Source organism: Triplophysa dalaica, chromosome 20, assembly GCF_015846415.1.
Source record: "Triplophysa dalaica isolate WHDGS20190420 chromosome 20, ASM1584641v1, whole genome shotgun sequence".
NCBI classification, from domain to species: Eukaryota; Metazoa; Chordata; class Actinopteri; order Cypriniformes; family Nemacheilidae; genus Triplophysa; species Triplophysa dalaica.
The window spans coordinates 13,668,271-13,680,175 of record NC_079561.1 but is presented as its reverse complement, the minus strand read 5'-3'; the positions used below and the strand labels follow the sequence as shown (position 1 = coordinate 13,680,175).

The following is an 11,905-nucleotide window of genomic DNA, read 5'->3' as shown; positions in this document are numbered from 1 at the left end:
TTTATGGCTAATACTTACACGATTTTTGTACAATAAAAGTCTATAAAAATCACATTTAAAATACCAGCAATTATTAATCGACTTCAACTGATCCATCTCTGTCAGCGATCAGAAAGCTTAAATTAGCCACGTCACGAGATTTGAGACAATAATCCCCGCAAAATGGTCATTTAAATTTTACACACAATCTTTTAGATCCAATTCTAAGCTTATTAATTTATTGACACATTATTAACAGAAAGATGAATACATCTTCATAACATTTTTCTTCTGAAATCTGTGATTTGCATTATGAACATGGATCGCCACGCAACTTTTGTCCACTAGAGGTCGACAGCACTCTCGTTCACCGGCATGACAGCTTGTGACGTCTGTACGATGCGCCGGAAGAGTCAATTGTAGTACAGCAGTACTGTGTCCATGTCCAGCACTGCACATCACATCACATCCTGAAATCAAATATCGAGGTAAAACATTTCATCATTCAAACCCGTGTAAAGCGGTCAACGTCCGCAGTTTAAGACAAGGATCAGAATGAATCTGGTAAAGTTTCATGCATGACAAGCTACATCTTATTATGCTGGTTTACATCTCTTCGGTTTGACACATATCACTATCAGTGATATCAGAGATGTCATTCATTTGTTAATGCTGATGAGGGGTGGACTGATATGAATGATGCAGACCTCAAAACAAACAGTCTGTCATGTGCGCGTGCATTTTACATTTTCAGAAGCACGTTTATATTAATCGTGTCCACGTCGCCTCTTAAAAAACACTGTAGTCTGATTTACGAAAATATTAAACCCATAAACCAATAACGTAAATCTATCCACTATTGTTTATAGGTCTTTATCCTGTGGTGAATAATGGTGAGTTGTCCCATATATATACTTCATTGTTTCTTTAGCACTGGGTTTTCTTTAGCAAATTTGAAATGTATTTACATCATAGTAATGTTATTTATATGACATACTCATTTCTGAAGCTGATGTCAAATGTCAGTGAATTTTGGATTTTTTTGTTCTTTTCATTCTTAAAAAGTACCCGACCTGTCTTTTTATTTCATTTTTAGCACGGACGTGTGAAAGTCAAGTCGACAGCACAGCAGGAGGAAGAAAAGAAGAAAGAAAGAGAGAAAAAGTTAAAAGTGTTTGTATCTGCTCGAGATGCTGTGTTTAAAAAGGTTTGTTGCGTTGTGTTATTGTAATTAAGTCAAGGGTCGAGTCTGTTTGTTAGAAGTGTTTTACTTCCGTCTGTCAGAGGAGTGCTGGAGAAAACGATGAGGAAGCTATGCTGTTGACACAGCAGCTTCTGTCCTCCAACCCAGACTTCGCCACCCTGTGGAACTATAGGAGAGAAATTCTGATGCACCTGGAGACGTTACGGTAAAAGAACGTTGCTTTAACCCTTACTTAATAGCGGCTTGCTTACTTACAGCTTTCCTGTGGCTCAGTGGTTAGAGCATGGTGCTAGCAATGCCAAGGTCATGAGTTCGATCCCAGGGGATTGTACATAGTCAGAAACAAATGTATAAAGATGCAATGTAAGTCGCTTTGCTGACAGATGCAATGTAAGTCAGCAAGATGGGGTTTTACAGCTCAGAAGAATTAGGCTATTTTCTATCCTGGTTTTCACCCCCTCTCTGAGAGACTGACAGACAGATATCACAGTTATGATTGGCAGTTTTGCAGTAAAATAAAGTGAACCAATGAAAAGTGTCTCTTGCTATCACAAGGAATTCAATGCACAGCATGTTGTAATCGTCAGAGGCATCTTCATCGCCACTACATGTGAGAATCACTGGGTGGGGCTACAAGGGCAATGATGTAGAAGTAGGCATTGATCATCTTCTGCAGTGGTCATTGCACTATGACGTCATTTGGAGACAGCTTGGGTTTCAATAAAAGCTATTTCTGAACTAACCAGGGTGTTTTGAGTTTCGGGATGTATTAGGATGTATTTGTCCTAACATATATCTACTGTGGGCTCTAGAGAAAAGGATGATGTGCAGAAGCTCTTTGAGACTGAGCTGAACTTCATCGAGGCCTGTCTGAAAGTGAACCCCAAATCTTACGGCAGCTGGCACCACCGCACCTGGATCACGGCACGCATGCCAAGGCCCGACTGGACACGAGAACTCGGCCTCTGCGATCGCTGCCTCAGCCTGGATGAACGCAACTGTAAGAATGCGAAATTGAGATTGATGAAAATGAGCCAAAGAAATTAGATTCATCTTTGTTTTCTCTTTCAGTTCATTGCTGGGATTACAGGCGGATGGTGGTAAAAGCGTCTGGCGTTTCTGTCGAGCAGGAGCTGCAGTTTACAGATCGTCTGATCGGCTCCAATTTTTCCAACTACTCCAGCTGGCATTACCGAAGCACTCTGTTACCACAGCTCCACCCACAGTCTGCATCTGACTCTGCCCCTAATGCAAGCTCCTCCCCCACAGCCTCGCCTCAAACTCACTCACACAGAGTCTGCGAGGAACAGCTACTGACAGGTACATCAAATCTTTTTCGGTATTATATAAACATATGCCGATTGCTGTGATTGACCAATCAGAATCAAGAATTCTGTTTTTTGTGATTTATCTTTTATTATCTAGAGTATGAGCTGGTGCATAACGCCTTCTTCACTGACCCCAATGACCAGAGCTCCTGGTTTTACTATCGCTGGCTGCTGGGCAGAGGTGTGTGTGTGTACTGTTTGTGTTTTGGTTCCTACACTTTATGAAAGAAAAGCCACCTTATCACTGCTATGTGTTTTTGTAGCGGAGCGAGAGGAGATGATCAGTTGTGTGTACGTCAGTAGGGAGGGCGAGACGGTTGCTGTTGCGTTCTCCAAACCCGACCACGTGAGTCCTAAAACAGATGAGGAATTAAACGGAGTGTTTTTTAAACACAACATGACTGTGAATTCATGTGTCTCTCTTAGGCTCTGTCTGTCGGTCTGATGTTGGTGTTAGATGGTCAGCCTCTTCAGGTGGACTGGAGAAGTGCTCATCCACGTTTTCGTCAAAGCCCTGTCTGGGTATTCTTCGGCAGATTTACTCATTTATTTTTGAAGAGAGCTTTTTTTCCCCATGTTTAGGGCTGGGCAATATTACAGAAAACAGTATGGTAGCATGCTTTGTAATGCGATACGACATTTCTTTTTACAAAATCAGTTAAAATTGTTTTAAAATATATCGAAAAAAGTGCTGCACAATATTGTAGAGTAAATATATTAATGACTTTTCATGCAGTGTGTAATGTTGCTGTTGCCGTGTGTGAATGTAAGCAGTCTGCTTGCAAGTTGTAAAGCCGAAATTGAACGAATAACAAAGTTATTGGATTGAGGAAAAGGAGTTGACTCTTAATCACGCGAACGAGTCGTCTGTCGTTCTAATTTCAGTTCCGAGTAAGATTTGGGACATTGCATGCGGCAGACCAATCACGGCAGACTAGATCCTCTGACCAATCAGATCGGTAACAATAGCAACATATTATTAGAAAATGAAAGGGTTTTTACACCATCTATGTACGTATACTTGTTGTTGGACACTCCATAATCAAAGTAGGTCCTTAAAAATCAACAAATATTTACTCTTTAAATAAAAATGGGATGTACAATAATTTTATTGGTTTAAGTTTGTAAAATACATATTTAAAAACTGAAAATTATACAACCAACACACATATTTTACATTATTTATGATTATTAATCATCTTACACTCATCAGATATAGTTTCTCTGCTAACTGCATCAACCTAAATCTTATAGACTATGGACCACTTTGCAATATGATATTTATATATAATGATATTGTATCATAAAACAAAACGTAAAATATCTTATTTCAGGCATTTAACCAAAATCCCATTCAATTTAAATATTGACTTTAGGACGAGTTTGTTTTCAGGTTTTGGCCTACAAAATTATGCCATGACTGCAGCACACTGTAAAATAAAAATACAATTATCCATCTTATCTACACAACATGTTAACTGTGTCCATTAGCTGTGTGACCTTCCAGCCGGCTGTATCAGCAACATCAATAATGAACACAACCTCACCATCCACTGGACAAAGAAACAGACACGCAGAGACTGTGGTCTCTTCACAGGTGAGGAACACAAGAACAGATTTTCGAGGGAAGAAACAGCTGTTTTCCAATAGCTTTGTGTATTTGTTGAGAATGATGCCTGAAAAACTTTCTGTCTTACTGTAGGTTCTGTTGAATGCTGGTGTAGAGATTCTGCCACAGACCAGGAACTCTTCAGGTACACTGCTGTGTGTTTCTACATACTCATGCTTAGATCAGTGGCTCTTTATGAGAGTTTTTTTCAATAGTACCCTTAAAGGCCGGATGGTTGATTTGGAAAGGTGCAAACTTTAGCCTTTCTATGCGATTCGCCGTCCAAAGCCACGCCTCCTCCAAACACATGAATGTATTTAATAAATCCAAGTAAAGAATTACAAACTAAATCCATTAAATTCTTCTTGAAACCTATGCATACCTGTCCAAAAGAAAGAGAGCAACAATGTTAAAGTTATCATCTTTCAAACGTCTTTCAGAGACAGCCGAAGCTGTCTCCATCGTGTAAAAGCTGAACTGATGTTAATTCAAGTTTTTCCTCTATCTTGATCCAGATGTTTTTTCGACACTGCTTTTTCAAAGCTGACTTTCATTTTGTAGATTTACTTGTTGTCGGTTTCACAGGAAACTTTGATTGTTGCTGATTGTCTGCCATACAGCTTTGTTAGAAATGCTCTTCGCTCTTAAAAGCGAGGTGTGCTATGATTGGCCAGTTAACCAGTGTGTAGTGATTGGTCGAATACTGTTAGCGTGTGACGGAAATGTAACGTTTCTAACCATATTTGGAACATTAGATTCCAAAGCAATTGTATTGACAATACTGACTTGCTTATACATTTGGGCGGTCTCAGACAACTCATACCACGAACTGACGTGGATTTATGGAGTTATGGTTAAATGAGTTTGTAACAAGATTCAATGTAGGGAAGAAAGGAGGCAAACATTGAATCAAATAATAACAAAGTATAAAAGACAGCCGGTAGCCCCTCACGGACGACTGCCGGCAACACAAACATTAATATAAACTTAACATATGTTCGGGCCCGATTTGGCGTTTGTACTACTTTTTATAATTTTACTAGTACATTTACTTCAATTTAGTAAAATAAGTAAATATACTCTGTGGCCGAATTATTAAAAACAATGTTATAACTTAATCTAAAAAAAAAAGACTTTTATTTTGACGGGTTGCCACAAAGGGCCGGGGTGTTTGAAGGAAGCTTTCTTGTTGCGTGCAAACAAGCAGATTACAAATACATTGCGGAAATCATATGGCCCTAGATATCACAAACTTCGGCCATTCGGGCATCAATCAGAGAAGGAAAATGACAGGCAGCAGCCTCTAATTCGCCATTTAACACACGAATACACAGAGACAAAACTGTTATATCGATAACAGTAAAGTTAGCGTTTGTAATGAAGCTTATCGATACTCTGGTATGGACCCAATTATGTACCGGTCCAAAAAAGTACCGGTCCTCGGTACCCGGTACCCATCCATAGTCATATGGTCTCTACTTCAGGCACTTAGGCCTTAGCCAAAGGAAATGTCGATAAATTCCAGACCTTCAGTATGAAGATCTGGCTACGCAAGACTAATGATGACTCTTTAAGGTGCATGTGTAAACACACTGGTATTTTGAAGAACAAAAGATGACAAATTGCGTTAGTCTGTCAGTAAGTTTATTACAGACAAAATCGTATAATGGTGATGACTGTACTGATGACTTTGTGTGTGTTTGTGTGTCAGGAGTGAGTTATCTGTAGAGAAGACCTCAGTGCTTCAGGCTGAACTTCAGTCCTGCAATCAACTTCTGGAACTCGAACCACAAAACAAATGTGAGTCAAGCGTGTGTGTGTTTTATACATAGTGTTACAATTATTAACTTGACCCTGACGGATGATTTTTATAGGGTGTCTGCTGACGATCATACTCTTAATGAGAGCTCTGGATCCACTGGGTCACGAGAAGGAGACTTTGGCTCATTTTCAAACCCTTAAAGTGAGAACATACTTTGAAAAGTCTGACACTTCTTATACTGACTACTGCTGAATAATGATTCTTCTGGCACAACTTGTTTAAAACCTTGTTTTGATATGCAGCTCAGACAATATAAACAGTAACAAAGGATAAAGCCTGAACAATTCATATTAACCCCTATATCAATGGGTACATAATAAAGTTTTGCTGTAGGTTCTGAGGTTGAAATAAGAAAGCTTAGAAAGTGGAGTATAAATTAAAGCTTTCAATGAAAAGTTATCTCTCTGTTAAACAGGAGGTGGACCCTATGCGGTCTTCCTACTACAGTGACCTGTGCAGTAAGTTTCTGATTGAAAACACCATTCTGAAAATGGAGTATGCAGAGGTTCGAGTGTTCAGTCTGTCAAATAAGGTAAGGCCGGTGGAGTGTGTTTCAGATAAATATCTCATACGTTTTGAAAAAGGAAACATCGGAGTATGTAAAATGAAAGATTCCTGGTACACCGGAAGAATGCATGCAGGGCTGCATTGTAAACATTTCAACTGGCTTGTGTAATGACCAACTGGATTGTCTAATATGCGTCATGTGGGGGGGTTGGTGTTTTACACAAATTAAATGACACGATCATGAGTAAAATTTGGTTTGAACAATGTAAATCTTAATAAACCATCGCCATGTGAAAGGAAATATTACCGTTTGTATATTTAATATGTTTAGGGATTTACAGTCAGCCTCACACCCCTTTGAATAGAAACACCCTTTAAATGTGCGTATTCTGAATGGCATGACAGCCAAATGAGAAAGCAAAATCTATTTCTTCCTTGTATCGGCCAGCTTTGTTACAATAGCAGATACACCTAGTTTACCAAACCACAGGGATTATAAAGACACGCCTGTAAATTATCTGTTATTGCACCTAGAATTTAGATTTTCTGAAACTTTCTTGGGTGCTTCTGTGACTTCTACTACTGTGACTAAAGTGAAGATCACGTGAAAATATTTGTAAACTAGTTAACATGCATTTTTTAAACGTTTGTCAGCAAAAAGTGTCTGAGAAGATGATATTAATGTGTATCCTTTCATAGAACCTGACGACCCTGTGCCACCTTGATCAGCTTCTCTTGGTGACGCACATCAATCTCTCCTCCAATCAGCTTGTGAGGCTGCCGCCTCAGTTTGCCATGCTGCGATGTCTAGAGGTGAAACAGCGCTCTGTTTTTCTCTTTTCACGTATACAATCTTATTTACATTTATGCATTTGGCAGAAGCTTTTATCCAAAGCGACTTACATTACATTATCCTATACATCATACATAGGTATTTGCAATCCTCTGGGATCGAACCCACAACCTTGCGTTGTTAACGCAATACTCTTACTGCTGAGCTGCAGGAAATCTTATGCTATTATTCTTTTGAATCGTTCCCGTTTGTATGAATGATGTAAATAGATGGTTGTTTCTACAATGATTTTATTAAACACAGGTTCTGGAAGCAGATGATAATGCTATTGAAAATCTTGAGGGCGTGTACAATCTGCCTAAACTGGAGGAAATCTCTCTGAAGAATAATCGTATCCTTTTTTCAAAGAAATTAGCCTCTTTCCGAGACTTGTTATTTTTTTATATTTGTTGATTATTTAGCTTTTACAAAGTTACCGTTAAACAAATAACAGTTGAATCAATTGGATATATGTGTATTTAATGATTTGAATGTTAATATCTATTGCTCTGAATTTGAATGTTAATATCGTTCTGACTCTGTATGTCTTATACAGGGTGTAACTATAATTCATGGTGACCAAACAAGCAATCATTTTTCTTAATGCATTTCTGGATATCTGTAAACTATCTGATCTAGAAGTCTTGGCGTCCTGCCCCAAATTGACCAGACTGGATCTGCATGGAAACCCTGTTAGCGAAATCGCAGATTTACAATCCCAGTTAGCCAAGTTGTTGACAATGGTTACTTCCCTGTCTCTTTGATCAACACCTTTAAGTGTTTATGTGTGTTAGTTTTGTTAAAGTCATAGTTCACCCAAAAATCTTCTGTTCTCATTTTCTCACCCTCTTTTCATTAAACACATATCTGACTTTCTTTCTTCCTCAGAATACAAAATTAGATATTTAGAAGAAAGTTGGTAACTGAACAGCACTGGCACCCATTCACTACTATTGTATGGACACGAAACCCAATGCAATTGAATGGGTGCCATTCTTCAAAATATCTTCTTTTGTGTTCTGCAGAATAAATAATACAGGTTTGAAATGACAGGAGGATGAGTAAATAATGACAGAATTTTTAGTGAACAATCACTTTGTTTGCTGCTGTTTTTTAATGTTCCATTGGGCCTATCAGACTAAAATTAAAGTTTGCTCAAGAATGACAATTCTGTCATTATTTACTCACTCACCTCCATGCCATTTCAAACCTTAGAATGTGGTCTTCTTTTTTACTTGAAACAAAAAGAACAAACTGTGAGCAAAATAGCAATGGCAAAAACAAATCAAAATGCTTTTTTGACTTTAATGGAAAACAGTGTTAATGAGTAAACGATGACAACCATAATTTCTTATCTTTGAGTGTGCTTTGCCTTTCAAAATTACTGCTGAGTGTCTGTCTGTCTGTGTGATAAATAATGGTTCACATTTTACATACATTTATTGTAAACACCAAACTGCATGCTGATAGAGATGCTTTAAGCCTTAAAGTGTAATTATAAAGGTCACATGTTTGAGCAGAAAAGACAAACTCAACATGATTTCATTAAAACAATGTTTTGTGTCTCCACTACAATAAAATATATTTCTGCCTTCCTTCTGTCTCCTTGAGTCTTTGTTTCCATGGCAGATATTGTACATTTGTAGGGTTTTGTCAAATATTTTATTGAAATATCAGGATGTTCTTTGATTGTAGTAATATTGTTCAGTCAGATTGGGAACAGGTGCATGAATGCCATACACTGCAATGTCTGGTTGTCGTACTGTATATTGTTAAAGTTATAGTTCACCCCAAAAAATTATTCTGTCATTATTTACTCGCCCTCCTCTCATTTTTGGTGTGGGCGTTGTTACAGTTATAACTATTTGGCTTGATCTTCATCCAGCAAGTTCCTTAAGATTTAACAGTGTATGCCAAAACACCTCATTTTCGCAATGCAATGCAACGCTTATAAAAAAAATGAATTTAAAATAGACGCTTCACATCGGAACCCTGTCAGGTTTCTTTTGTGATAATGGCCAGCTGACTGTACATTATTACTTACATGTTTATATAATTAGTAAAAAAATTTTTTTATGTTTTTGGAATGAAATGAGTTAACTTTGGAAAAACAATTAATTCACAATTATTTTAATCCATTGAGCCAAACACTTTTAAGACCGTTTTTTTAAAACCTGTTCCTTTTGCATTCAAAACAATTACTTGAGATTCTGGCATACACACATACACACTCATTTTACTTCCAATAGTGTTCTGTTGGATTCATATCAGGTGACTGGGAACCCCACCAAAGAACATTGAACTCATTGTTATGGTCGGTAAACTACTTTAAGATGACTTTTGTTTGGTGACATTGTGCATTATTAAAATTTAAGGATCCATAAAAGGTGCACAACTGCACATCGTCAGCAACACAGACAAGCTGTGGTATTCAAACAATAAATGACTGGTTTCAACAGACCCAAAGTGTGTCCATCACATACTTTATATAAGCCTTAACAGAAGTATCTATATTCATTCGATCAGGCTATAGTGTTGGTCAAGTCGACTTTATTTATATAATGTTTTTTTTACTATTTTCATGGTTAGAAAGCAGCTGTACATGAAACATATTGACTATAAGCAAAACATTAAAGTTATACAATTAAAAAAAAGGGTGAAAACACAGAAGACAGAGATGCACACATACAAAAGACGAACTCATAACTCCACACGCATACAATATACCAACGCGCACAGGCACGCACGCAATCATACGCAGTGGTTATCATAGAGAAGCACACATTTAAAGCAACACTAGAGACTTTTTCGACCTTAAAATAATCTCTCTAAAATGTTTTTAGTGGTAGGACAACTCGAAACTAGTCAAATTTTACTGCCACTGCTACCTAAGCAGCCCTCTTTCGGCTGAATCACACTTATAACTTTGGTGTGCGGGTAGGTTCACAAGTCCCTCCCAACACGTGCTTTATCTTATAAGTCACGTTTTACTTGTAGCCAATAGTGCATAACAGTAATCTAGTCTTGATGTCATGAATGCATGAATTAACTTCTCTGCATCTAATAGTGTCAGCATATGACCTAGTTTAGATATATTTTTTAAAATGGAAAAATGCAGTTTTACAGGTGTTGGAGACATGGCTCTCAAATGACAGATTACTATTGAATGAAATGTAAAGATTCTTCGCTGACGACAAGGGTTTTATGGAACATCCGTCAATAGTTAAGCAGTATTCATGGTTGTTATGTATGGCGGTTTTCGGTCCATTAAGTAACACTTTTGTTTTGTCTGAGTTAAGTAATAAAAAGTTGTAACTCATCCAGTTTTATATATCAACTATGCATTCCAGTATTCGATTGAACTGCTGTAATTCGTGAGGCTTCGAGGAAATATAAAGTTGAGTATCATCAGCATAACAGTGAAAGCTAACTGTCGCTTTATTATATCTCCTAGAGATAGCATGTTTAATGCAAACAGCAAAGGCTCTAAGACTGAGCCCTGTGGTACATCGTAATGGACTTGCGATCTGCGTGACATCTTATTTTTTATTGCTAACAATTGAAAACAGTCAGATAAATAAGACTTAAACCATTTCAAAGCTATTCCATTAATGCCGACGTATTTTTTTTATTTTTTGTGCTGTGGTCAATGGTGTCGAATGCAGCGCTAAGATCTAGCAGCACCAATAACCAGATACAACCTCGGTCAGACGCCAAAAGCCAGACTGGATTTCTTCATAGATGTCATTCCTTTGGAGGAAGGAACATAATTGAGTGGAAACTACTTTTTCCAGAACTTTAGAAATGAAAGGTAGATTCAATGTAGGTCTGTAGTTAACTAGTTCTCTAGGGTTGAGTTGGTTTTTTTTTACAAGGGGCCTTATTACAGCCACCTTATATGCTTTAGGCACATGTCCTAATGTCAGAGATGAGTTAATAATGCTAAGAAGAATATTTATATTTCTGGGAGCATCTCTTTCAGTAGATTTGTAGGTAAAGGGTCTAGCTTGCATTTTGTTGATTTAGATTATCTAATGATTTCAAACAGTTCATCATGATCTACGGTAGATAATCATTGCAATTTCTCCTTACTGGCGCTGTAGTTAGTTTGTTAAGCGAGTGTCGCTTCTGTTTGCATTGTTATACATTTTTTCTCTAATATCTTCAATATATAATATATCAATATATGTATTTGTGAAGTAGTTTATAAATTTGTCACTGCTATGCTGATATCCAGAATCAGAAGTTGCTGACAATTTTCTTTTTGTTAATTTAGCCGCTGTGTTAAATAAAATCCTGGGGTTGTGCTGATTTTCGTCTACTAGTGATGAAAAGTAGGCCGATCTGGATGTTTTTAGGGCTTTCCTGTATTTTCCAACACTATCCTTCCAGACTGTACGAAATTTCTCTAATATTGTTTTCTTCTTTTTGGGCAACTTTCCTTAGAGCCTGGGTGTGTTCATTATACCACTGTATTGGGATGGCATCTCTTGTCCAGTCTTTAACTGCTTAACTTTAACTTAGCTTTCTGTTTTCAGATGTGCAATCACACTAAAAAATGGCAGAGATGACAGAAATGTCATTTGTGTGTGAATAGCTAGTTCCTTTGAACACATCCCACAGA

General features: G+C 37.6%; 1 protein-coding gene across 2 annotated transcripts; it reads left to right on the top strand.

Annotated features, from left to right (window-relative positions):
• Window positions 1-386: 386 nt before the first annotated feature.
• Window positions 387-8,876, top strand: rabggta (Rab geranylgeranyltransferase subunit alpha). 2 transcript variants are annotated; one of them, XM_056733933.1, is made up of 17 exons: window positions 387-467; window positions 849-872; window positions 1,076-1,186; window positions 1,264-1,388; window positions 1,996-2,183; window positions 2,255-2,503; window positions 2,609-2,692; window positions 2,775-2,857; window positions 2,938-3,033; window positions 4,003-4,108; window positions 4,214-4,265; window positions 5,832-5,920; window positions 5,995-6,083; window positions 6,358-6,474; window positions 7,149-7,262; window positions 7,546-7,633; window positions 7,897-8,876. In XM_056733933.1, exons 2-17 carry the CDS (start codon window positions 870-872, stop codon window positions 8,043-8,045), a joined length of 1,743 nt encoding a protein of 580 aa, XP_056589911.1. In that variant the 5' UTR covers window positions 387-467; window positions 849-869; the 3' UTR covers window positions 8,046-8,876. The 2 variants fall into 2 exon arrangements, with proteins under 2 accessions (XP_056589911.1, XP_056589912.1); XM_056733934.1 differs by having other exon boundaries at window positions 430-543.
• Window positions 8,877-11,905: the final 3,029 nt, after the last annotated feature.

Coding starts and splice junctions, on each gene's coding strand:
- rabggta (XM_056733933.1), top strand. Junction 1,389..1,995: donor ATGCACCTGGAGACGTTACG/GTAAAAGAACGT, acceptor TGTGGGCTCTAG/AGAAAAGGATGATGTGCAGA. Junction 7,634..7,896: donor AATCTCTCTGAAGAATAATC/GTATCCTTTTTT, acceptor ATGCATTTCTGG/ATATCTGTAAACTATCTGAT.